We start from the raw sequence: 27,990 nt of genomic DNA, 5'->3' as shown, positions 1-27,990 counted from the left end.
TTGTTAATGTGGTGTGTCACAGTGATTGATTTGTGTATATTGAAGAATCCTTGCATCCCTGGGATAAATCCCACTTGATTATGGTGTTTGATCCTTTTAATGTGTTGTTGGATTCTGTTTGCTAGTATTTTTTTTGAGGATTTTTGCGTCTATATTCACCAGTGATATTGGTCTGTAATTTTCTTTTTTTGTAGTATCTTTGTCTGGTTTTGGTATCAGGGTGATGGTGGCCTCATAGAAAGAATGTGGGAGTGTTCCTTCCTCTGCAATTTTTTGGAAGAGTTTGAGAAGGATGGGTGTTAGCTCTTCTCTAAATGTTTGATAGAATTCACCTGTGAAGCCATCTGGTCCTGCGCTCTTGTTTGTTGGAAGATTTTAAATCACAGTTTCAATTTCATTAGTTGTGATTGGTCTGTTCATATTTTCTATTTCTTCCTTGTTCAGTCTTGGAAGGTTATACCTTTCTAAGAATTTGTCCATTTCTTCCAGGTTGTCCATTTTATTGGCATAGAGTTGCTTGTAGTAGCCTCTTAGGATGCTTTGTATTTCTGCAGTGTCTGTTGTAACTTCCCCTTTTGCATTTCTAATTTTATTGATTTGAATCTTCTTCCTCTTTTTCTTGATGAGTCTGGCTAGTGATGTATCAAATTTGTTTATCTTGTCAAAGAACCAGCTTTTAGTTTTATTGATCTTTGCTATTGTTTTCTTTGTTTCTATTTCATTTATTTCTGCTCTGATCTTTATGATTTCTTTCCTTGTACTAACTTTGGGTTTTGTTTGTTCTTCTTTCTCTAGTTCCTTTAGGTGTAAGGTTAGATTGTTTATTGGAGATTTTTCTTATTTCTTGAGGTAGGCTTGTATAGCTATAAACTTCCCTCTTAGAACTGCCTTTGCTGCATCCCATAGGTTTTGGATCGTCATGTTTTCATTGTCATTTGTCTCTAGGTATTTTTTGATTTCCTCTTTGATTTCTTCAGTGATCTCTTGGTTATTTAGTAACGTATTGTTTAGCCTCCATGTGTTTGTGATTTTAGGTTTTTTCCCCTGTAATTGATTTCTAATCTCATAGCGTTGTGGTCAGAAAAGATGCTTGATATGATTTCAATTTTCTTAAATTTACTGAGGCTTGATTTGTGATCCAAGATGTGATCTATCCTGGAGAATCTAATGTGTGCACTTGAGAAGAAAGTGTAATCTGCTATTTTTGGGTGGAATGTCCTATAAATATCAATTAAATCAATCTGGTCTATTGTGTCATTTAAAGCTTGTGTTTCCTTATTAATTTTCTGTCTGGATGCTCTGTCCATTGGTGTAAGTGAGGTGTTAGAGTCCCCCACTATTACTGTGTTACTGTTGATTTCCTCTTTTATAGCTGTTAGTAGTTGCCTTATGTATTGAGGTGCTCCTATGTTGGGTGCATATATAGTTATAATTGTTATATCTTCTTCTTGGATTGATCCCTTGATCACTGTGTAGTGTCCTTCCTTGTCTCTTGTAACATTCTTTATTTTAAAGTCTATTTTATCTGATATGAGTATTGCTACTCCAGCTTTCTTTTGATTTCCATTTGCATGGAATATCTTTTTCCATCCCCTCACTTTCAGTCTGTATGTGTCCCTAGGTCTGAAGTGGGTCTCTTGTAGACAGCATATATATGGGTCTTGTTTTTGTATCCATTCAGCAAGCCTGTGTCTTTTGGTTGGAGCATTTAATCCATTCAAATTGAAGGTAATTATCGATATGTATGTTCCTATTACCATTTTCTTAATTGTTATGGGTTTGTTTTTTTAGGTCCTTTTCTTCTCTTGTGTTTCCCACTTAGAGAAGTTCCTTTAGCATTTGTTGTAGAGCCGGTTTGGTGGTGCTGAATTCTCTTAGCTTTTGCTTGTCTGTAAAGCTTTTGATTTCTCCGTCGAATCTGAATGAGCTCCTTGCCGGTAGAGTAATCTTGGTTGTAGGTTCTTCCCTTTCATCACTTTAAATATATCGTGCCACTCCCTTCTGGCTTGTAGTGTTTCTGCTGAGAAATCAGTGTTAACCTTATGGGAGTTCCTTCTATGTTATTTGTCTTTTCCCTTGCTGCTTTCAATAATTTTTCTTTGTCTTTAATTTTTGTCAACTTGATTACTATGTGTCTCGGCGTGTTTCTCCATGGGTTCATGCTTCCTGGGACTCTCTGCACTTCCTGGACTTGGGTGGCTATTTCCTTTCCCATGTTATGGAAGTTTTCGACTGTAATCTCTTCAAATATTTTCTCGGGTCCTTTCTCTCTGTCTTCTCCTTCTGGGACCTCTATAACGCGAATGTTGGTGCGTTTAATGTTGTCCCAGAGGTCTCTTAGGCTGTCTTCATTTCTTTTCATTCTTTTTTCTTTACTCTGTTCTGTGGCAGTGAATTCCACCATTCTGTCTTCCAGGCCACTTATCCGTTCTTCTGCCTCAGTTATTCTGCTATTGATTCCTTCTAGTGTATTTTTCATTTCAGTTATTGTATTGTTCATCTCTGTTTGTTTATTTTTTAATTCTTCTAGGTGTTTGTTCTTTAATTCTTCTAGGTCTTTGTTAAACATTTCTTGCATCTTCTCGATCTTTGCCTCCATTCTTTTTCCGAGGTCCTGGATCATCTCTACTATCATTATTCTGAATTCTTTTTCTGGAAGGTTGCCTAGCTCCACTTCATTTAGTTGTTTTTCTGCAGTTTTATCTTGTTGCTTCATCTGGTACATAGCCCTCTGCCTTTTCATCTTGTCTATCTTTCTGTGAGTGTGGTTTTTGTTCCACAGGCTGCAGGATTGTAGTTTTTGTTTCTGCTGTCTGCCCTCTGGTGCATGAGGCTATCCAAGAGGCTTGTGCAGGTTTCCTGATGGGAGGTTCTGGTGGTGGGTAGAGCTGACTGTTTCTCTGGTGGGCAGAGCTCAGTAAAACTTTAATCCACTTGACTGCTGAGGGGTGGGGCTGGGTTCCCTTCCTGTTGATTGTTTGGCCTGAGGCAACTGAACACTGGAGCCTACCTGGGCTTATTGGTGGGGCTAATGGCAGACTCTGGGAGGGCTCACACCAAGGAGTACTTCCCAGAACTTCTGCTGCCAGTGTCCTTGTCCCCACGGTGAGCCTCAGCCACACCCCGCCTCTGCAGGAGACGCTCCAACACTAGCAGGTAGGTCTGGTTCAGTCTCTCCTGGGGTCAGTGCTTCTTCCCCTGGGTCCCCGTGCGCACACTACTTTGTGTGTGCCCTCCAAGAGTGGAGTCCCTGTTTCCTCCAGTCCTGTCAAAGTCCTGCAATCAAATCCTACTAGCCTTCAAAGTCTGATTCTCTAGGAATTCCTCCTCCCATTGCTGGACCCCCAGGTTGGGAAACCTGATGTGGGGCTCAGAACCTTCACTCCAGTGGGTGGACTTCTGTGGTATAAGTGTTCTCCAGTCTGTGAGTCACCCACCCAGCTGTCATGGGCTTTGATTTTATTGTGATTGCATCCCTCCTACCGTCTCATTGTGGCTTCTCCTTTGTCTTTGGATATGCGGTATCTTTTTGGTGAGTTCCAGTGTCTTCCTGTCGATGGTTATTCAGCAGTTAGCTGTGATTCCCATGCTCTTGCAAGAGGGAGTGAGCACACATCCTTCTACTCCGCCATCTTGAACCAATCTCTATCAGCAATTCTTTCACAAGTGCCCTGATTTGGATCAAGAAATTGTTTTGAGGTCAAAAGATCTGCCTTAAGTTCAAGCTCAGCCACTAACCAGGTGTATAACCAAGGGCAAATGATTTAACTTAATAGAGTCTTGGTTTCATTTGTAAAATGGAGATAATTTGCCTTACAAAGTTTTTATGATGATTAAATAATATAAGGCAGTGACTTGCATTTTTTTCTTTCACTGTAACCTCTGGGAAGAAATATATTTTACATTAGAATCTGGTACCCACATATATGAGTAAGCAAGTGAGTGTGTATGTGTATGTATGTAAAACCCAAATAAAAGTTTCAGGTAATAATAGTTATCTGCACTATGTGAGATGCACTTGATGCTTTTCTATTCTATATTAACTTATTCTCTTTCAGTTTAAAAAAAATTCTGATTGTGATCCTCTAAACTGATGTCACATTTTTGGGATGAAATTCACATTTTCAAAGACACAGACCTAGTTACCTGACTCAATAAACATTAAATTCTCTCCTTCTCCCACCCCCTTCTTTCAGTTCTAAATATTTTGTTCCACTACCTTCTGATTTTCATGGTATTTGGTGATTACCCTTTTCACAATGATGAATCCTCACCTGCTGGTCCCCAGACATAAGAAGTCTTTTATTGCTTTTTGAATGTCAAAAATATTTCATAACAACTTTTAAAAATTTGACATTTAATCATGCCTAATTTTTTTAATGTGAAAGGATACACAGTTGCTATTAATTTTAGTGGAGAAAAACTTTGGTACAAAGTATGCAATATCTACTGTATTTAATCCAATAATCAAGGTAGAAATGAAATAATCACCATCTCTCTACATTAAAAATATTCATTCTTTCTATCATCTGTGTAGGGAACTATACAAGGCTTTAGAATTTTATTGGGGAAGAAAACATATCTGAGGGAGCCTCAAAACCCTCAAAAGTGAAAAAAAGTAAATTTGCCATCTGACAACTAGAAAAATTTGCACATAATGGAGATTAGCCACCTGGAAGACTAAATCAAAGAACTGCCTGGGATCTAAGACTAAACCAAAGAACTGCAAGACTGGAATCAGATGATTCAGAAAAGGAAGCCAAATTAACTACATTTTACCCTTTCTGCAAAAAGCCTATGTGAAGAGAAGGCAAATGGTTATCATGGAACTTAGAAAAGGGGGATGAAGAGACCACATTTGGTGAAAGTGCCTTTAGCATCATTGGAGAAAGCCCCACTCGGGTGCTACTCATGTCCAAATCCTCTTTAGTTAGTTCCTATGATGGGGATGGGGTTAGATTGTTTGATCTTCTTGCTTTGGGTCTATATATTCAGAGAGTCACTTATTCTAGTACTGCGAAAATACTCGTACTAGAGATCAAGGATTAGAGGTGCCCCATAATTAATTTTGTTTTCAATCTGTAAGCTAAACCTGTATTTGACAATGAGTAAATCTAGTTTGAGAGATGTAATTATGGAATTCTAAGAGGATTTAAGAAGAGGTTTTTCTAAAAAATTAGTTTTATGAAACAGTTACAGTGGAAAGGCAAAACTGATATTCATTTAGTTTCTAACATATACATGAGACTCCCTACTTTTCAAAAATGCATTTGTCTCATATCTATATTCAGTCTGAAGATCTGAGGAAGAAATGTCATATTTTGGCATCTCCACAAAATCTTTTTTTTTTTGTTTGCACAGAACTCGGTTGTAGTATAAAAGCAGCTCTGAAAATAGAAATCTCTTTAAAATAATGTAGATAAGGTCAAAAAGGAAGATGCTGGGCTCCTGGAATGTAAAAGCTGTGCTGTTGAAGACATGGGCAAACAGGCATAGAGTAGATGTAAATAAAGACATAATTTGTGATCACTCTGCAAACATGGCCTGAATTACTTGGAACTCATCAGTACTGATGAGGCACTAACTGCATTCAGGTGCACTTCAATCAGAACTAGATTATACCATTAAAATTAATGAAGCACTAGAAGACTTTAATGAGTAAAAGAGGGTTGGTTTTAAAGTCTTTTATGCATTCTATTCACATGACAACAATTTGGTTCACAGTGCAATCACAGCTCTCTCTGGTAGACAGGTAAAAAATTTTGGTTATTAAAGGTTTTAAGTAACACATTATGTTCAACATACTCCCTGACACATCTCTTCAACATTCATTTAAATGGCCTATAGGTTTAGCTTAATTAAAACAGAAGCTGAGTTATCTGTCTTTTGCTGTCCTGTTTTTTTTTTTTAAATAGAAACTAAATAATTGTTCTCTCTCAGATTCCAAATTTTCTCATTATATTGCTGAGATGTCATTTTTCCCTCTTTTAAGCTGCCTAGCACTTTTATAAGCCAATGCGGCCCCTGTTTTTTTTTTATCTTTTCTAGGAATGTATATATGTGTGTGTATGTATATATATATATATATATATATATATATATATATATATATATATATATATATATATATGATGCTTGGCGAGGGAATCTGTGCAGTCAAGCATATATCTTGGTAAAAGATTAATGCTAGTCACAAAGAACCGGTATCTCAAGTTAATGATTTCAGAGTTTCTCTATGTATGGGAAGATGCAAGAATCTAGGTTCATTAAAATTCTTCCTGAGATATACATCTAACTATGTATGGGGCCTGCTTGTCCAAAGCACAGCGCATCCTGTTATGGTCTTAATTTCCTCTCAGAGTGCAGTGTCAGTCAGTGACTGCGGCAGGTTATGACTTAATCCTTGCAGAATTGGGTGGTGAATAAAAACGCTCTTTGTTTACACTGGTAATTAAAAGGCAGACATAAGGCAGATTAATAGGAAAAAAATCAAATGTATTACATATGCATGGGAAAATCCTCATAAATATGAAGAATTCTGAAGATGGCAAGATGAGGTATATCTGTTATTCTGGACTAAAGAGAAGTAGGTAAGGGTCTAGGACTTCAAAGGGAAGTAAGGTAATTCACAGGATGGTAAAAAAGAGTTAACGTTTGGTAAACAAATGTTTGCTGGGCCATCCAAAGACAATGGGGCACAGAGACGACTTTGATCAAATGGACCTTGCTAGGTTTCTTCCTGTCTACCACTCTTAGTTCATATTTAAAATAGTTGTTATTTATGGTGATAACTCCTTCCTGGGACAAGCTTCCTATCTTAAATTCTTTTAGGCAGTATGGGGGATGTTCAAACGGTCTTCTCGAGTATTCTGGGGCTTGCTTGTTTTCAGCTGAAAATAATCAGCATGCCAGAGTGGCACATCTTAGAGCAACCTGCCCTGAGCCCCATCACTGTACATTCGGATCAGTTCTTGAAAGAAATCCCTCTGATTTGCTGTCCTGCTCCAGGACATGGTTTAGAGATCTAAAGCAACATACACCCAATATAGGCAATTTCTATTTGAAAACTTGCTGGTGATTTCCTTATTGCGCTGCCTTGGACATACCCGGGCACACCTCCACATTTGCCTTCCTTCATTTACTCCTTGGGGGTATTATTGGCTTACTTTCCTGAATCCTCCACTAGATTACAGATTCTTCTGGGGGTATGGATGGTGCCCAATTCATCTTCATAGAGCTCACCATTATATACTCCCATCTTCCAGAATAAATGCAATATGATTGTACATTTTACTGGTCCATAAACGTTTCTTAAAATGTTGTGGGGGGGGCTTCCCTGGTGGCGCAGTGGTTGAGAGTCCGCCTGCTGATGCAGGGGACACGGGTTTGTGCCCCGGTCCGGGAGGATCCCATATGCCGCGGAGCGGCTGGGCCCGTGAGCCATGGCCTCTGAGCCTGGCTCTGGAGGCTCGCGTCTGGAGCCTGTGCCCTGCAACGGGAGAGGGCACAGCAGTGAGAGGCCCGTGTACCGCACAAAAAAAAGAAAAATAGTTGTGGGACCTCTTTTCCCATGATCATTTATTTGCTATGCCATAATTTTTAGAGGCCTAACTTTTTCCTACTATGTGGTATTCTTAAATTAATTATTATTATTTTTTTACCCAGAGACTTGTAGGTAGATTACTTAGTCACTAAATCTGTACTAAATATTTTGGCCATCTGGTTGTGTTCACTTTGGTCTTTTATAAAGTATTACCTTAAATTCGTACATATATGTGTGTGTGATCGCGCCCTATTTACATGAAACATTTCAGCTTATTGAAGAGGATGGTTAGATTTTTTTCTTTTTTATTGACTCCTCCCCATAACCTCCCAAATCCCTCTTTCCAGTTGTCTGCAACACATTCTATTGTGAGGTTTTCCAAAAATCTCCCAGGAAGAATGACTTTATCTGTAATCTGTACTGCCAGTGTAGTTCCTTCACTTACCACCTTACTAGTGGTTTAGGAGTCTGCATGTCTTACCCTCACAGGCTGTTGGCTGCTTAAAGGCAAGGACTGTCATTTTTATATATTATATCTAGTGTTTAACAAGGTATTGGCAAACAGTAGATATAAAAAAATGCTTTTTCCTCACCTACCCCATTTTATAGAATTCCATTTGTAACTACAGACCTCTCACTTTTCCTTTGGAAGGGACAATCTAAGGCCCATATCAGGTAGCATTTCCTCAGGCCTAAGGAGGAGGGGAGAAGTACTCACTTCAGAGAAGAGAGCTTGCAAATCTTACCACTTACTTGTAATTTAGGTTTAAGTATTCATTTGAAGCACTTGACACTCTAACCACTAAAATGCTTGATTAGGAACTCAAACAGAAGGGGGTGAGAGTCAGAAGACCACATCATTTTTGTGATTAATGTTTCCAGTGCTACTCTTTCTCATGTTTAAGCAAAGAATATGAAAAAGATTGAAGCGGAAGAACACAAACTTCATATTATTTCTATTCCTTAGCCCTTAGCAACCTCAAGCAACTTCCACTAACAGGTTTCTCCTGTTAGGCACTTCAGATCTTGCTTGTAACATTATTATTGAGAAAACCAACAATCAAATGAAAAACTAAAAATATAAGGCCATCTCTATGTGCATATCAGGTAATAAAATTCTGTGTCCTATGGCAATCACTTCTCTGACCTGTAAAACAAGATTTTTAAAGGTATGTATTTCTATGAATCTATATGTAATTGGAAATTCTCATGTGCTGTCTCAAAATATCCATGGATTAAAAAAGCTCTTTAATAATGATTTTAAAGGTAATTTATGCTCATTAAGGAACATTTGTAAAAATAATATTTAAAGAAGAGAAAAGGAACTCATAATTCTATTACCCATTGGTGTTATTGTAAGGGTCCTAAAGCAGATTAAAAAAAAAAATCACTGACAGATTTTTAATAAAGAAGCTGTTAGAATGTCACTGGTCTGGATCTCATTTTTATTTCCAACAGTAGAATCACTAATTCTTTTTCTCTACTGTGCTATTTTTCTGTATATTTAATGAAGTTCAGCAAGTGTCCAGAGGGTCCTGAGCACTGCATAAAGTACATTTTTCTACATACAACCCTCTTATGTATAGGTCTTCATTGCTTAAGCTCTAAAGGATAAAATACAAACACTTTGATTTGGCATTTTTAAAAAACCCTTTAATTTAGTAAAATCTGGTGCCAGCCCACCTTTTTAGATGCACTAACCCTTCATTCCAAATTACTCTACAGCTAAATAGGTGTTCGAAGCTGCTCGTGCTATGTGACTCAACTTGAGGGCTGGCTCATCCGGGGTGGGTCTTGGGCACTCCTAGCCCTACAGCACCTACTGGTGACTTTAGCCAGGCTGACAAGCGCTTCTTACTCTGAGAGAATCCAGGCAAGAATGAGGATTTAAAATTCTAATGGTAGTGGTTCCAATTCCAGGTAAGATGGAATGAGCACACCTCCACCCTGTCTCACAGTGAGTCCAGCTATAAAAGATAATGCATACATCAGCTATTTGAGCACTCTGAAATCTAGTAGCAGGTAAATTAGGGAAGATCAGAATTCAAAGTACCACTGAATCAGTGCTAAATTTACATTCTGGATTTTATCCTGGACATTATGGATGTTATTTTATATATACTCTGAGTTCTGTTTTATTCTTAGGGAAAAAATCTTTAAGCAGGCAATTAACTTATGTAGACTTGGGCTACAGGTTTGCCTCACTTTTTGTCAGTGGAAATTCAAATCTCAGTTTATTCTTTTAGCCTCCAAGTTTGTCTTGTGCATGTGGGTTCAGGGACCACCTTGAGATTTGTGAGGGATACATATACATACATCTACATCTACATCTACATCTTCATATACATATACATACGAATACAAAGGGAGCTTCGTGTGGCACTCTTCCTTCCAGGATCTTCTCCCCTCACTCTCCAGGGATGGCTGTTGCCTGCTTCTTCCCCTGGTTCCTCCAACCAGAAAGTTGATGGTGGGGTTTCCATTGCAGTTTTAGCTGTTCATGTACTTTGTGACTGTGGCCCACTCTCATGGCAAAGACACAAACACACAAAGGGACACACAATCATGTGCCAATTGCTTCTTCATATTTTGACTCCCCTCCACAAATGTCTGCTTTTACTTACTCTTCAGAATCCTCAGGTAATTGTTTTTTATATTTTATCCAGAATATATAGTCATCAGGATAAGAGATGGTTTGTAGAAAGCTTATATCATTATAACAAACTACTTTTGTTTGAAACATTAAAATGTACGACCTCTGCAAAAAAAATTAATATGATTTGAAACAATATCTGGCAATTGTCAGCTTCTTAAACTGGGCAGTGTTTACATGAACATGTGCTTTATGATTACTTCATATGTCATATACTTTTCTGTATGCATCATACACTTCACAATTTTCTAAAAATGAGGTACTTCAGCCCTTCATAACCAGAACTTCAGTTCCTCACTTAACATTTGTCCTCTGGATCATATTGTTTTGAAAATAACACATTTACAGTATTTTAATGATATCTGAATGAAAAAATTTAATAAAAAGATAGTCCATTGAACTGTAAAAGTGAATACATTCTAAAAATAAATAAATAAAGTCTCATATGGGCAAGGCTAACTGAGTAAGTCTATTTTAAAGTGGGTTCAAGCTGGCAAACAATCCCCTATAGTATTTCAACATAGTGGAGCTCACACCTTTGGACTGAGCTTATGGTTCAAATCCTGACTCTGCCTCTTACTAAATGTGTGACCTTGGATAAGTCACTTTAGCTCTCTGAGCTTGTTTCTTCATTATAAAGTGGAGAAAATAATAGTTTCTACCTCTCAGGATACTGGGTGGATTAATGAGTTAATGAATGGAAAGCATTAAGCACAGAGTGCTAGGTACCTATAAAACGTTCAGTGGAAGTTAGCTATAATTAGTACTAATCCTTTCTTCTGAATCCCAAAGGATTTCTATGGCTGATTTGCTCAATTTCTAATTTTTATTTGATGCATTTCCACAAAAGCAAATTGAGATCATGTTCCTTCACTTCCAGGAATATACAACCTTCTACAGATTAAAATTCAGCACAATACTAAAGACGAGTTTTAGTTGAATGCACCCTCTAGTGGCATACATTATGTGCAAGAACCTGGCATCTACCAAAGAAAACCTCTTTATGAAATGTCAGGTTTTAGGTCGGCACTTAGAGCCTGAAGCCGGCTGGTTAAGAACATGATGGTATGAGTGGCACTCTCACATCTTTTAGGAAGCTCCCTCTCTTCCAGAGCTGGAGGATTTTTTAAAAAAAATCTTTTAAAACTTTCCCCACCTTAAGACCTAGGATATTTGTGATATTTACCATACCAAATTCCAATATTCCTATAGCATTGACTTTAATCTTTCCTCTTAAAATACAGTCATTTTCTAGCTTACTTTAACAAGCATTGCAAAATACTTATTCTTCATTTAGCTAACAAACCATACTGAGCATCAACTATGTACCAGGCAATTGGGATACAACAAAGAACTTATTACACAATTCATTATGCAATTACGAATTTGAAAAGCGCCATAAAGAAGTATAGAGTGCCATGACTGTATACTAGGGATTGATCTAGTTTGGGGAGGGGGCTTTGGAAGGCTTACTTGAGGATAAAACGTTAAAAACCTTGAAGGGTGAGTAGAAATTAATTGGAAGAAGAGAAGGAGGAGTACCATACAAAGAGAAGAGCATATATAAGGGCTTGGAGATAGCAAGATGCATGTGGCATTTGACAAACTGAGGAGACTCCTATGCATGGAGCTCAAAGAAGAAGCCGAACTTGTGCAGCGTGAGGCTAGAGAAATAGGCAGGGACTTATCTTGTTAATGAGTTTGAACTTCATCCTAAGAACAATGGGAAACTATGGAAGGGTTTAAAGCAGGGAGCAACAATCTGATTTACATTTCAAAAGTTTGCTTCCCTAAGGCACGGAAAATGGATTTGAGGGAGTGCAACAAGAACGGATGCCCAGATCAGCTGCCAGTAATCCAGGCGAGACATGATGAAAGCTGGAACAAGGGAGGTAGCAGTAGCGATAAAGTGGACAGATATTTAAGAGGTAAAAGGGATCGAGCATGATGATGGGGATGGGAGAAGTTATCCTGGTGAACTGAGTGGACTGCCAATTCTTCCACTAAGCACAAATGCTGGTGGTAGCCGGGTTTTTTTTGTTGGGGGGCACGGGGGGAGGGGTGGCTAGTTGAGATAAAGAGTTGCTCAGGAGACTACAATTTCTCTCTTAAAGGAGAACGTCTTTGGCTCCACAGGGTGGTATTTCAATTGAACGCTGAACTAGCATTGGGCAGGACTATGGGGCACCGCCCTTCACCTAGTAGGGCCCCAAATGTCCGTTTTTACATTTCTATCACAGTGATCCATTCCCACTGCGCTAATAGTTTTACTTTACTTCGGATAGAAAAACGTAACTCCCTCCCGCCGCCAATCCCAAGAAATATTTGCTTTATCTTTCGAAGTCCAGTACAAAGATCATTTCTCAGGGAAGTCTTTCGGGCCTTTCCCACCCCACGAATCCTTCCATCCATCTCGCCCACTATGCTGTGCGTTCCATACAGCACAGATTGCGCACTCTCAACTTCGCGTCTCCGGAGTCCAGAGCGGAGCCCTTCAAACACTGCGAGCTTCACATTTTCTAATTAGCCACATTTACTGGCGCTGAGATACACCATAGCGCCTGACAGCCGCACCTCAGCGTGTGAACCAATTGCCCCCCGGAAGTGACGCGCTGTCAGGGATGACGTGCTTCCGCTCCCGACTGTCGCGCCGCCGCAGCGGGACGGGTTTCTCTGGCCTGCCAGCTCTGCTGCTCTGGAGGATTCGTGCGTGGTAAGAAGCTGCGCGTGGGGGAGTAAGGTCGTGGGACCCCCTCTTTCGTTCCCTGGGACGCGGCGGGAGGGCGGAGGGAGTGGCAGCTAGGTCCCCGAGGGCCCCCAGCGCCAGGTGGGGCTGAAGCACCGGGCTCCGCGGCGGGACCAGGCCGCCGGTGACGGGATCCGCCTCAGCTGTAGGAGGCTGGCCGCTTGGGCCGGCGCGGGCCAGCCCCACTGGCACCCGTCGGGTCGAATGAATCCGGCCGACCGGGTACTCAGAGCTTCCCCTGTTCCATGTACTCAGGGGAAGGATAACCTTTCTCTTTTTGAACAGCTCCAGTTCCCATTGTGACAGTCACAGGATCTGCAGCGACGAGTGCGCGCGCGTGGTGTAAAGTGGCGTGCACAGCACCACACCTGTTTATTGGCTCCGCCCCGCAGCTTGTGCTGAAGGGATGTAGTGGCAGGAACTGAGGTTTTCCGCACGGGATGCTGCCCTAAAAGAGGGGCGTCTTAATAACTGAAAATTATTTGAAACAGCTGGGCTGGAAGTAACTTACGCTCTGATTAATAAAAGGAAGACTCGGTATTATCACGTGACTGCAAACACATACTTTGCTTATCAATCTGCCGGAAAGAGTTGTCATGACAGACTTCAGGTCAAAGGACAGGAGTTGTGTATACTTACTAATTTGCTGTGCAAATTATTTGCGATGAAATGGCAGACTAAGCAAGAAGATTGGAAGAAAGTAGACCTGGGACTTAGAGATAGGAAAATAAACCGCTAAGAAAACTGCAGAATTTGGGAAAAGTAACTTCATTTACTATTACTATGTGATTTAATTTTGGAAATAATTTGGTTTCTTAATGAATTGTTTTCCAGTTTGAAGCAAGTATTTATATCCTTGTGTTTCTTGTTGTTGCTGTTTGTTTTCTTACTGGTGTGGTAGCAAGGGCTAGATTTACATTACAGGCATATCTCTGCAGCATGTTATAGAATTAAATATACAGATATATAAATTAAGTTAAAAAGTGTTTTAATAATTAAAACTGTAACATATGGGTACAGGTTATATAGTGATATAGCATGTATCTTTTTTTTTTCATTTTTTTATTTGAGATGGTGACTAACTGGCCATGCTTGTCTTAAAGACGGATAAACATCTGATGAAGCCATGACCAGGTGGGCACGAGTTACTACCACACAGAACAAAAGACCCTTCCCTGCAACATCATGGGAGGACATGAAGAAGGGGTCCTTTGAGGGAAAAAGCCAAAACCTACCAAAGAGTAAACAACTTGAAGCTGATAGTCTGTCCCTTAAAAATCATGCACCCCAAGCAAAACACAAAAAGAATAAAAAGAAAAAGGAGTATTTAAATGAAGATGTGAATGGATTCATGGAATATCTAAGGCAAAACTCACAGATGGTTCACAATGGGGAGATGATAGCAGCAGACAGTCAGGAAGTCAGGGAAGAAATTGCAGTTGCTTTAAAGAAAGATAGTCGCCGGGAAGGAAGACGATTAAAAAGACAAGCAGCAAAGAAAAATGCAATGGTAAGATTATCACTTCTACTAAAATGTTACTTTGTATGGATAGAAACTATTATTCATACACTCAGATATGTATTTTAGCAGAGTCTGATTGTGGTTATGTACTAGACTTATACGGCATCTTTTTGAGGGCTAGTAATGACACTAGGACTTTTTTTGAACACCTTCTCTATGCTAGACACTTGATGTACTGATTAATTATCACAACATACAAAGATGGTAGCATTATTTCCATGTTTTGGGTAGAAAACACTGGTGTGCAGCTAGGTTAAGTATCTTGCTGAAAGCCACTTAGCAAGTAGCAGAGGAGAAATTCAAACCCAGGAAAAGGTGTTAATATTTGATTACTTAGAATCATGGTTGGCACTTTATAAGTATATGCGTTATTAAATAAATGTGAACCTAAATGAGCTGCTAACTCTATGTAGTTCAGCCAAAAGAAAAAAAGAAGATATTTAAACCCAGAGTCTGACTTTAAGACCTATGTTCTCACCCCTTCCAGTAGCCCTTTTTCAAACAGCCATTTTTAAAAAAGATCAAAATAAGGGGGAAGGTTAAGTACAACAGGTTAGATATGTGTGGTTCCCATTAGTTGGAAAGGATGTCTCCTTTTATCTTTATCCATGAAAAACTGATTGCACAGAAAGGAGATCTAATAAGAATCGTACTGGTTGGTAACAGAGCAGAGTAATAGCAGAGTTAAAACTCCTTGAGACTCTCCCTAGTCATTGCTCCCTCCTTCCCCACGTTACACTGAGAGGAGTGCTGGGGGCTACAGGTTTATTTCCGTGGTGCCAAGACCTAGATTTTAAACTGTGTCAGACACAGGAAATGAAATACTTGGTATAATTCTTTCCCTTCTCTAGCAAGGGATCTTCTAGCAGGATACTACATAAGAATCAGGATTTGTTGCTATTTTAAAGTTTTATTTTTTATCAGAATTACTACATGTAGAGCACTGTTTACACCAGTGTAGATTTGAAATGTTACAGCCTCCATAAATGTGGCTTCTGACTATGTGCAGGATTAGTTTTATGCAGTGTCATATTTAAAGATTCTTTTGTGGAGATGATACTGATAAAATGTTCCTTATGGATAAATTGGGATAGAAAAGATAATCATTTCTATTTGGACAAGATAGTTTTGTTTAAATTATACAATTTTTAAATATTTTAAAGTCAAGTTAATGTAAGGATAATGTAAAGATAATTTCATTGACATAGGCGGTGTGGTGAATTGCATACTTTTTGAAAAAGTTTAGTATTGTGACCTTTTAAGAGAAGTTTTATGTTTTTAATTAAGGGGAAGGACATTGTTTTTCCAAAAAAAAAAAGGAATTCTCTATATTAAAGCGTGTGCTTTAAATAGTATATGGCTTGTTGAGACCGTTCAAACTAATTTTCTTGTTTTTCTTTTTAATACCTCAGACTAAGCAGACTAAGCATCAGTTCTATTGTTAATAAGTTGACATCTAGAAATTCACCAGTCCACTCTCCACAATCCCATCTACATTAAATTTAAGGATCATTCAAAAAGTTTGTATTTGGTGAAGATTAGGTTTTTACAGATAAAACCCTAGTCAGTAAGCTATCAGGTTACTAGAGACAACTTTGACTTCACCAAGAATACAAGACTTCTTATGTTGGTGATCCAGTTTTGGGTAGTAACTTTTCCTGCAGTTGTAGAATAAATGAATTCTCTTTGTTTGCACTAGCTCATTTTAAATGTAAAAGTTAATAAAGACTAAAGGGACTCATTCTTTTCCAGTATGTTATTAAACAGGAAAAAAAGAAAGTGAGGACATAGTTGCAAAATATTATTTTGCCTACTGAATTTGCTTTTTAAAAACCTTGTGCTTATTTCGAAAAAAAATTAAATGATGAAATATTTGTTATCCAAAAAATGTACCTTTTTCCAGTTTAAATAAAATACTTTAGCTCTCTACCATCTTTGATTATGACTGATATTCTCATTCATTGCAGCGAAAAATATCCTGCAAATTGCTAGGTAGTGTGTAAAGAAACCAAACCATTGTTCAATGTTAGGCTGGAGCCAAATAATTCATCTTAGAATTATACCTTGAAAATGTGCATATATTCTAAAATGAAACATCTATCTATTTATGAATACTAAGGAATACGTATGAAAGATATAAAAATTTAAGTATACATTTTGGTATGAAATATATCTTATGATTCGAATCATAATTTCAATGGAATCACTTGACCCAAATTCATTCAATTATGTGAACTTTAAAAGTGAAAGTATTAATTTTGAGTGATAATTTTTATGGTCATTGTCCATCTCCTCCAGAAAACTCGGTGTTTCTAGGTACAGACATCCCCATTAATGAAATGAATAGTCCATATTTGCTTAATTCATTTAAGCAATTACCTCCTACAAAGACATTTATAACTTGTGTCTGAGACTGAGAGATTGATGGATTGAGGGTTTTCAAAAGCACTGAAACTCTCTGATGGAAATGCATTTCTTATGGTTTAGGAATATGTGAAACACTTTTTTCTACAGATAAAATACTGAGATTTCAAAAAAAGAACTAGATAACTTTAAAATGAGGAATGTTTTAAAGACATTTTTGATGACTAGAATTAATAAAGCCAGTGTAGTGTTGCAGTGTGGAAACTCACATTTTTGTTTTCCTAGGTATGTTTCCATTGTAGAAAACCTGGCCATGGGATTGCAGATTGCCCAGCTGCCCTTGAGAATCAAGAAATGGGCACTGGAATATGTTACCGGTGTGGATCCACAGAGCATGAAATAACCAAGTGCAAGGCTAAAGTAGACCCAGCTTTTGGTATTAATGTATCTTTTTTTCTATCAATTTTTTATTTGGTTAATGGGGAAAGTGGCCAGTAAGTAGCCAACTTGTTTTTTTTGTTGTTGACAGGGTTTGTTATGAGTGTGTCACTTAATATTTTGAAATCAAATGAGATTAAACTTTGAATCATGTAAAAACAAATATTTTTTTAAACACTCTGAGAATATAGTGTTTTAAAATAATACGAATTACATGATGTGTGTGTGTGTGTGTGTGTGTGTGTATATATATATATATATATATATATATATATATATATATATATATATAACTAAACAGGAACTGTTGATTGTTACAGGTGAATTTCCTTTTGCAAAATGTTTTGTTTGTGGGGAAATGGGACATCTGTCCAGATCTTGTCCTGATAATCCCAAAGGACTCTATGCTGATGGTGAGTACTTTTACTCTTATGTCGAAAATGGTGAGTCATCATGCAGTTGTGATTTAGTTTATACTTAAACTTACTCAAGAATTATTTAAAAACTAAATTTATTTAGTTTTTAAATAAATTCTTGAGTAAGTAGCAAAATCTTGAGAATTTCATTATCTTTATCAAGCACTATTCTATGTACTAGACTTTTTGTGTAATGTAACTTGGTATTATTTTTAATACATCAAATCAGAAAAAACTGACGTGTATATTTCAAAATATCTGTGCTTGCTTCAGCATCATTTGTGAGAGTATAAGTATCTACTTTTAAACGTAACAGAAGCAAAGGGATAATTTCGCAAACTAGGAGAAGATTTAAAAAATAGTGTTGTGAATTTAATGTCAGTCTAGCATACCATTTTGGGTAGAAGGGTTGGTACACACTATTCATATTTGTAGTAACTTTTGTTTCTGAATATTTTCCTTAGTTAGTTGTCTGGCATGGGAATCAAGTAACTTTCTTACCTTTAGCTCAACTAATGGCTTAAGGTGCCCACAGTAAAGTCTGTGATGTTTAAAGCTTTAAGGAGGAGGTTGTCATCTGTTAATGTGAGTCATTTGTTAATGTGATGCTGGTACCATCAGGTTCTAGAAACCTTGTGTTGTGACTGGGTCCCCTTGCAGAAGTCCAGTGAAAAAGCATAGCTTTGGAGTTAGACCAGTTATAGCCTCAGCACTACCACTCACTAACTGTGGGACTTTGGCCAAGTTAACTTCTCTCTTCTCAGTTTCCTTACCTGTAAAATGGAGATGAGAGAATTGTATTTCATTGATTCTAAAATGTACATTTTTTTCACATTTTAGTATCTCTGAACTCATTGTATCTTACTATTGGGGCGTGTCACATAATTGGAAGTTTTTTTTTCCAGAGAGCAATATAAAATAATGATACATCTTATAATCAGTGGTATCTTAGATTTGATGAATTATGGTATTTTACCTTGAAGAGTTATGAGGATTAAAATATATTATTCAAGTGCCCCTTCTATTTCACTATGGCATCTACAATAGTAAAGAGTCCTGGACCTGGAAGATGCTCAAAAGTGCCTTTCAGTTTTGAACTTAAGAAACAGGTCATATAATATGACTAGTGAGCAAAGATGCCTTTGTATGGTCAACCAAAATGACTAGATATAAAAAAGTGCAGCAAGGGGAGTAGGTCACATAGAAGTGAGAATTCATCCTACTAGGATCATTTTTCTGAGTGAGTCACTTAACATTATGAGCATGATCGTGATAATGCTTGACCGTTAAGCAGTAGTGTTCGACCATTCAGTGAAGACTCATTTTAGAAACCAAATGTGTTGTAATTCACTCTCCTGGAATGTTGCTTAAAGAAGGGCAATAGGCATTTTTACTCGAGTTAGGATGCCTGGCAGATAGAAGGTACTGAAACAAAAGTTAATTTCATTCCTTTTGTAATTGCTCACCCCCATCTGACCTGTACAGCAGAGCAGTGGTTCCTAACTCTTTGGGGACCTCATAGCACCTCATGGTTAAACATTCTGATCATTAAAGAATCTGATTAAAAACTGTGGGCATTCTCCTCAAAAAATGCATCTGCCCACAGATTTTTCAGAGTTCACAAACCCTTCCCTGTCTAACCATGGTTAAGATCCAGGCTTCTGTGCAGTGGCTCTTGGACACTCCAGAGGACACGTACCTTCCGTCATATCTCACTTCTTTTTCCCACATATGCCCTGAAGGCCAGGGGCAAGAAATGGTGGGTAGGTACAGTTTAGTGCTCTTTGAAGTCAAGAGGAATGGAGAATGGACTTAATAGGAGTAAGTTCCTGGCTCCAGCTACCTTTGCAACTAACAAGGTTGTGAGGACCAAATAAGATATGAAAGTGCTTTGAGACCTTAAAAGCCCTATGTAAGTATTAGAGGTTTTCAATTACTCTGTTCTTTTTATAGGTGGTTGCTGCAGACTTTGTGGCTCTGTGGAACATCTTAAGAAAGATTGCCCCAAAAGTCAGAATTCAGGTGAGATCTCTGGGCCTCCATTTAGAAGGGGTGAGATTAGTATTCCTCTGTGTTTTTGCTGGATTTTGTTACTGATAACTTGTTGATGTACAACTGATTTTAAGGCTGCCTGGTTTCCTACTGCAGTAATGACTTCATCATTTCTTTATCAGCAGTACTAACTGAGCATCAGCTGCTGTTCTCAGGTGGGAAAAAAAATGACCAGTAAGCCCCAGAGGACCCTGATTTTATAAAGCATCTTATTCATAAATATTTTTATTTGCTAACCCATGTATTTAATAATAGAGCCAATTCTGTCACTTGAAGAAAAGTATGAGAAAAGTATTTCTCACTAAGAGAAAATAAGAAATTTGAGAATAACTTACAGTATTCTTATGATTGAGTATCCTCATGTATGCTATGAAACCAAAAGGATTCAGTTAGTTGCAAAAACTGCCGAAAATATTAAAATTGTGTTATCTACACAGCATCTGGCCAGTTATATTTTCTTCCCAGTGAAATACTACCCTCGGTCATCGAAAACTTCATAAATGTTCACCAAACCTAAGGCAGATGTTTTTGGGATGTGGAGACCATTATTACATTAGTTTACCTAGCTTAAAATGATGATAATCCTGAGTGAAAGAAAGCAAGACAGTAGGATAGCCCACTAGTGCTTCTTGGGGAAAAAGCACATTTCTTTTTATATCATATAGTCATAGTACCACACAAATAAGTCTGCTCATTCTTACTTCCTACCCCTAGCATTTGAATCTGAAAACCAAGAGTTCTTGTTTACAATCTTGTCTAGAAGAAGATAGTCTTTACTACACTGTAGGCAGTGAGATTGAAATGATGAAGTGGAATTTGAATTCTCCCTCCTGGGAGGATTGCCTCTTCCCAAATGACAAGACTGACAAGCAGATGTTGTATAATTTCACAGGTGGAATCTTGTTCATTTGAAGCTGATGCTTCATAAGTCTTGCTGTTTACAGACTCTTGGAATTCATTGACTCTATAATGATGAACTCTGGGAAAGAATGAAAGAGCTTTCTCATCAATTTGTGCATTGCAAAGCAGTTGCTGCATTTCCCTAATTGGGATGAGAAATTGCCTGTGGTACTCTGAAATCAAGGGTTATAATCAATTACAGAATTGTTCACTTTCCTTTAGTGATGGAGTCTTCTCTCTTTGTGATGATTCATGTCAAAACTAGTTCCTTTGCTAAACCAATACCAGTCTAGCTGATGTATTTGATGACTGTTTCTCTTACATTCTGACTTTTCTGTGTCTTTACAGATCGAATGGTCACGGTTGGTCGCTGGGCAAAGGGAATGAGTGCGGACTATGAAGACATTTTGGATGTGCCTCAACCACAGAAACCCAAAACAAAGATACCTAAAGTTGTTAATTTTTGATTAGTGCTGTCGTTTGTTAGCACCTCATTGTTAAACATTCTGAACTGGGCCTACTTCGTAAGTTGGAGCTGGACTCTCCCTTGGAGTCCTGTATTGTAGATTTCAATATAATCTAGGTGTGGTCAAACCAGTTCCTGAGTTCTGTCCATCAGGGAGCACTACTACAGTTGTTTGGAGAAGATCACTGAAAAAAAGTTTAATACGTTCAAAATGGATTTTCTAAAAGAATATATTTTTAACCAACAGAACTTAGGTGTAACTAAGTGGTTATATACCTGATTGTAACAATCATCTTTTTCTAAAAACAAAATTATGCATTAATATGAACTATCCCTAAACATGGGGTACCTGCTTTGCATTTGGAAATGAATTTTTGTTATATTGTTTTCTTGGCTCAAAGCATCAATTTATTGTTACATTAGAAATTAATTTAAAATTGCCACAAAATCTTTATTTTAAAAATATTTAATAAAAACTCACTTGCTATTTACTTATTTTTCTGAATACCTAATTTTGGATTGAATGAGCCATTGTCCATTAATGTCCATGTAACAATCCCTTTGGAAACACAGTCTTTATGAATCCTAGATGAGCTTAATTTTTATTAATTTTTGTTTTAGTTTTGACATAACAAATTATTGAGGTTAAAATAGAAGAGTATCTCAATAGCAGCTCTTTCTTTGCCCCTGATTTTCAAGAGAGAAATTCTAGCCAAAATTCAGTTTGTGCTATTTAACCAGAATGATGATGGCACATAACAGATTGTCTGTCAAACTTAATAGCATTTTGTTCACATGTTTTAGATGAGTCAGGATGAGATGCAAGCATCGTCATCATCAAAACAGAGTTAGAACACTAATCAGAGACCCATTAGCTTCTTTGTTTGATTTGATGAATACATGCATACTTAATACATATATTTCACAAGGCTTAAGCCTCCCATTGTACTGTATAATGGAATGACTGTTGGATTGTGTGCTTCATTTGGAATTTTACCTGATTGGATACATTTGTAATGAAAGGAAACAGCTGTGATTAGTTACTGATGTTTCAAAAGCAAAATATTTACCAAATAAGAAAAGGAACACTTTTCTGTTTTAATGTCTGTACCTCTGAACATTTCTAATCTTAATAGGAACTGTTCTTTTTTTTTTTTTCAGTGACAGGAAAACATGAACAGAATATGGCTCAGCATCCCAGAACTTAAGGAGATGAGTGCCATTTAAAAGGAATGGTACAAGTCATGCAGCTGGAAAAGGACAGCAGTACTGCCCTGGTCATTTAGTCTGAACACACCCAGATTTATTTCACCTGTCCTATCAGGAGCAAAAGGCTCTGGAAAGTCAAAAACCTGTCAGCTGCAAGTTAAGTCTACTGTTTTTTATGTAGTCTTCAATGCAGGGATGTCCATTTTGTCTTCTTTGGGGTTACTTTGTTTACATTTTAATGGTCTATAAAGTAGACAGTGAAATCATTGGAAATAAATTGAAGGTGCTGACTGTAACATTGGAAAACTATGTGGACACTTTGTTAAAGAAACTCACCAGCGACAGAAATTCTGACATCCTGAGATTGTGTATTGCTTGATGTTGGTTATTTTCTTAACTAAGAATGCCAAAAGAAGAAGGCACACATTTACTTTATTCATTATATATTTTCCAAGGACGTACTATGTTCCTGGTACTCTTTCAGGCACTTGAGATTGTGGCAGTGAATAAGACAAACAAGGCCACATGCATTCTGCTGGGGCTGAAGAATGGAGAGGAGACTTAGGAACAAAAAATACATATCAGAAATATCAGTAAAAATAATAGAGGGATATTTTATACATTTTATAAATATTTTGTTGAATCCCCTAAGACTTAGTGGTTAGCACTCTTTTCTTCCTTTAGTCCTTTGGAAATGTCATCTCTCTTTACAAGCTTATCCTTCACTTTTCCGTGGCTGACTCCTAAATCTCCATCTTGCCCTAAAATCCCTGGTTTCGGTTCTGTCTTCTCACCTGCCTGCTGGACATTCTTACTTGGATGTTGCACTAACACCTCAAATTCATAATAGCTTTAAATCTCATCACTTCCCCTGAGGGAAAAAATGGGCTAATTCCCTTTGTCTCCATTTTATTCAGTACAATTATATTCCAAGCCTGTAGGCTCGTATCTCAAGTTATGCTTTTCTTGACATTCTCCCCACCACACTCCAGAATCAACCCTCTCTTACTTCGTTCAGGCGTCTGCTTATAATCTGCCTAATAGAGAGTCTTTTATGACCAGCCTTATAGGAAATAGCTTTTTCCTCATCCCAATAACTTTTCATTCTCTTGCTGTCTAAATTTTCTCCATAATTTATGTCCTTACATAACACTATTTGTCCCCTCTCCACCGGATTATAGGTTACATGAGGGCAGGAATTTTGTCTTACTCATTATCCTCAGAAGTGCTTGGTGCATACAGAGCATTCACACTGTTGAATGAATGAGTGAATTAAATGAATATGTGATAGAATTCACACACAGATGATACAAGAGGCTGGGTAGCTACTTCAGATTGGATAATCAGGGGAAGCCCTCTGAGAGGAGGACTTTTAAGCTGAAATCTGGATGACAAGAAGAAATCTGTTGTGAAGATAATGAGGAAGAGCGTTTAGGGAGAGAAAATAGTCAAAGCCATGAGCTTGCCATATTTGAGGGGCAGAAAGATGTGATCTTTTTGGCTAGCTTCCTTCACTTAGCATAATGTTTTCAAGGTTCATTTGTCATGTTACACTGTATAGTACACAGGGAGGTATTAGGGAGAAAGCCTTGGATATCTTGATGTGAGGTAATAAGTAAATGCAATGATACTGAGGAAGGAGCCTGCCTGGTATAGTTGGAAAACAGCAAAGAGGCGAATATGGTTGGAAAAGAGAGGGATAAACTAGTAGAAGATCAGAGAGTTAACAGGGATCCTATCTTACAGCCTCTACCAGTTTCTGCCACATAAAAACCACAAACTCTCAGAAGCATACACGAATGCGCGGTTATTTAGCTCATGCCTATGAGTCAGATCTAGACTGGGCTTATCTGGACAGCTCTGCTCATCTCATTTGGGCTTGCTCACATCCATAAGAAGTTTGGTTTGGGGTCAGCTGATCTAAGCTAGACTCAGATGAAGAAGCTCTATTGCATGTGTCTCTCTTCCTTTTCCTGGGACCAGCAGGCTAGCCCTGACATGTTTTTCTCAGGACAATGGCAGAGATGTAAGAGGGCAGGTCCACTTGCAAAACCATTTTCAAGCCTTTGGTTGCATCATGTCTGTTGATGAGTCACACAGTCGAGCTCAGAGATAAGAGTTAGAATAGTGCGCTCCATTTGTGGAGGTGGGGATGGTGGTGAGGGAGTGAATACTTCTGAAAAATAATCCAACGTACCACAACATACCCCAGACCATTATAAAGCTTTGGCTTTCACTCTGTGATACGCAAAATTTTTCACATGTTTGGGGAGAAATGTGACATGATCTGATTGCCGAGTTGAGAGCAGAGTGAAGGGAGGAGTAAGGATAAAAACAGGTTATAATTCAGGTGAGAGAAGATGGTGTGAATGAGGGTTGTTGTGGAGTTGTTAGAAGGGGTCAGGTTCTGATTATGTTGATACTTTTAACATAGAGCTAATAAGATTTCCTGAAGGAAGAAGAATTTATGGAGGGAAAGGTGGCAGAATTAAGAGATCTATTTTGGAAATGTGGACTTTGAGATGACGATTATCTTAGTGGAAATGTCAGACAAGTAGTTAGATATACAAGTGTGGAGTTCAGGAGAGTTTAGGGCTTGAGACACAGATTTGGGAGTTATTGGCAAGTAGATGTCTTTTAAAACCCAGAGGCTGGGTGGACTCACTGAGGAATGGAGATAGGGGAGAAGAGGCCAAGAACAGAGCCCTGGGTAGTCTAATATTTAGAGATCTGGTGGAGGAGGAAGAACTTCAAGAGGATTTAAAAGTGTGACTGGTCACACAGGAGGAAATCCAAGAGTGTGACATCATGGAAGCCAAGCGGAGACAATGCTGCAAAAAGAAGGAACTAGTCAACTTTGTTAATGCTGCTCAGAGGCTAAATAAGCTAAGAACAGGTCCATTAGTGTGGCAATGAGAGGTCTTTGTGGAGTAACAGAGGGAGAAGTACAGTTCGGTAAATGAAATAAGGATATGAAGACCACATTTATAGATAATTGGAGTAGAGATGGTGGCCTTTAGGAAACTGGATCAGGTGAAGTGTTGTTTTGCTTTGTTTTGATTTATTTTAAGATAAGAGATAATAGTGGCTATGAAAATAATCCAGGAAAGACTCCTGAAATAGAGAAAAAAAGAGAATTGGAGGAGGGAAGCCTTGGAGAAGGTTAGAGAAATGGTTCTTTGCTAGGGCAGAGATGTTTAATTCATTGTGTTAGGAGGGATGGCAAAGATGTGGAATGTACATAGATGGGGAGATGAGACAACTTCTGCCTAATGGTTTATATTTTCCTCGAATTATTTTCTAAATTTCATTAACTGAGAAAGGGTAAGAGACATGAGAAACTTGAAGGAAGAGAAGGCAGTGTGAAATAGCAAACATATAGGAAATGTAGTAGTATTATCAGAGCCCTTTTGAAATCTGTGGTCATAAATTTCAGGTGAGACCCATCCACAATTTTCAGATGCTTAGTGCAGGGGTGAGGTATTACAAATACTTTAACCACAGTTTTGAGTTTGCCGGACAAGTCGAATGAAAGGAAAAGGTACAGGTGTTTTCCAGGGTGTGATATTAATGATAGACCATGGAATCTAAGCCAGATGAAGAAAGAAGGGAGGACATGGAGAGGGATAATGAGCTATGGAAATGATCTAAATATTAATTTCGAATCTATTTCCAAATGTCCCTAAAAATGTCACAAAATGAGGAAGGGAAAGATGGCATCAGATGTGTAATTTTTATATGGTACTTTATACCTTCAAGTACACTGAGAAAGACATTTTATAATATTTCTTTGACTTTTGAATCTGGAGGTGGGTTACTATCAAGAACTGTGAAGGGTCTGAGGTTCTTAATACACTAGTCTGTTACTGTTTCATGGACGTCAACAAGGCATGAGAATCCTGGTTCAGAGACAAAAGATAGTATTCATGGCAGAGCAAACACCATGAGTATCGTGAGTATCAACTTATTTCTGTTGCTTCCCTTTTTCCCTTAGTCCCCACAGGGTGACATGATGGGCCCAGATGGATGCTATAGACATAGCCGGTTTGTGTCACAGCTGAGGAACAAGTTGCAAACACTGTAGCACAGAGCAAACAAGCCAGCCTTCCTACGCCCAGAGAGTGAGCCATTACACTGAAGTCAAGCTGTGGTCACCTTGACCTACTTAATTGCCTATGGGACTAGCATTTGCCTGTGGATAAATAAGTCTTGAAGTTTGGCACACTCAGCAATAATATGCAGGACCCCTCTGGGCCCGTGGTGAAGTGTCTGTCCCAGTAGTTACACTACCTTCAAATGGGTAAAATGAGTCATGAACAAGGTTCATAGTTTACATTTCAATAATTTATTCTAAACATAAAATATTCCTTAACATACACATTTTCAACATATATTTTCAAAACTACTCCTATAAATATACCAATAAAAATTTCCAAGGTTGTCTCTGAAATGTGCAATAAGAAATACGAACAAAACCATGTGATGGTATATATAAAAATACTCTGGATTTCTCTAGGTTTAATTAAAATTGTTCATTATTTCCTAGAGGTGTTAGACCATAACGGTAAACTATATTCTAAACTGTATAGATCAATTTTTACATTTTTTTCCTCTAGAATTCTTTAAAAATATGATAGAAAAACTGAATATAAATCAGAAACTCAGTTGCATTAAAACCAGGAAGAATTAATAGGGAAGAACTTCCTTTCTTAATCAAAAAGCTTTCAGTCCTGTTAGACGCACTTGAAAACCCTTACTATCAAGAAAGGTATGAAATCTTTAGTGTTCCTGGAGGATATTTTGACACTCCAAAGGAGAAAATAAGCATGACTACATTTTTATGTTCCCTCTGTCCTTAGTCTCCAGCGGCTTGAGGCTGAGTGCTGATGAACGAGCTTTGCTGCTTATCCTTGGTTCAGGCATGTTTGCTTAAAGTCAGGGCACCAAAGAAATCCAGAAAAGGCTGTCGTTAATTCATCTGTCTTTAATTACCTCTCTATTCCAGCCTCTCCAGCGTCTGCTTTTCCTGGAATGTGCCAGAAACACATTCCCATCTCAAAGGCTGTGCCTGGGCTAGTTCTTCTGCAGGAAACATGCTATCTCCAGAGATCCTCATGGTTCAGTCCCTCTCTGCCTTCAGGTTTTCACTGAAATATCCCTCAGTGGGGCCTACTCTGACCACCCTATCCATCAGGCCATCGATAACCAAAAGCCCGAATCCTGGATGTATATATTGCTACATTCGTTATATAGAATATTTACTATCTTTCAGTGTGAACTCCCCCCAACACCTTCTTGTTGTTTGACAAAAGTCGTGTTTCATGGCCAGAGAAATGTTATTAAATTTTATGTCTTTAACTTGCAGTTCCCTTAAGGAGTAGATGTGAAGCTTCACACTTCTGACCCCTGGTCCACATGCCTGCAATTCCCAGGCATGAGGGCAACTCCTCACAAGGCCCCTCCAGCCCTGGCCCAGCTGGAGTGTGGGCGGCCGAGGTAAGGAGTGGGGGGCTGGGGCGTCCTGCAAAGTCAGCGGGGCTGAGGGACCCAGGTCTCTGCACTGAGCCATAGCACTGGCCTCCCAGCCCTGGGGAGGGGGGCCCAGAAGCAGCAGAAGCATTTTCCTGCGGCTTCTGGCAAGTGGCCACCCTATTTAAAATATGAACAACTACCTCCAACAC

General features: G+C 38.3%; 1 protein-coding gene across 9 annotated transcripts in view; it reads left to right on the top strand.

The window, feature by feature from the left end:
- Positions 1 to 12,813: 12,813 nt before the first annotated feature.
- Positions 12,814 to 27,990, top strand: part of ZCCHC9 (zinc finger CCHC-type containing 9) — a 34,466-nt gene continuing 19,289 nt past the window's right edge. Inside the window, exons 1-7 of one of the 9 annotated variants that reach the window (XR_004349131.1) lie at positions 12,814 to 12,909; positions 14,014 to 14,452; positions 17,114 to 17,264; positions 17,587 to 17,679; positions 19,636 to 19,704; positions 20,983 to 21,158; positions 22,262 to 22,605. Coding sequence is in view for 5 of the 9 variants with exons in the window: in XM_032626170.1 (XP_032482061.1) it covers positions 14,069 to 14,452; positions 17,114 to 17,264; positions 17,587 to 17,679; positions 19,636 to 19,704; positions 20,983 to 21,101 (816 nt within the window). In the remaining 4 variants the exon portion in view is untranslated. Of the gene's footprint in view, positions 12,910 to 12,938; positions 13,705 to 14,013; positions 14,453 to 17,113; positions 17,265 to 17,586; positions 17,680 to 19,635; positions 19,705 to 20,982; positions 27,806 to 27,990 lie in introns of those variants that run through there. The other 8 variants (XR_004349132.1, XR_004349133.1, XR_004349130.1 and 5 more) reach the window with 8 other exon arrangements.

The sequence above is a fragment of the Phocoena sinus genome, chromosome 3, assembly GCF_008692025.1.
Source record: "Phocoena sinus isolate mPhoSin1 chromosome 3, mPhoSin1.pri, whole genome shotgun sequence".
Taxonomy (NCBI): domain Eukaryota; kingdom Metazoa; phylum Chordata; class Mammalia; order Artiodactyla; family Phocoenidae; genus Phocoena; species Phocoena sinus.
The sequence above is the reverse complement of the archived record's forward strand: the minus strand, read 5'-3'. Positions and strand labels throughout refer to the sequence as shown.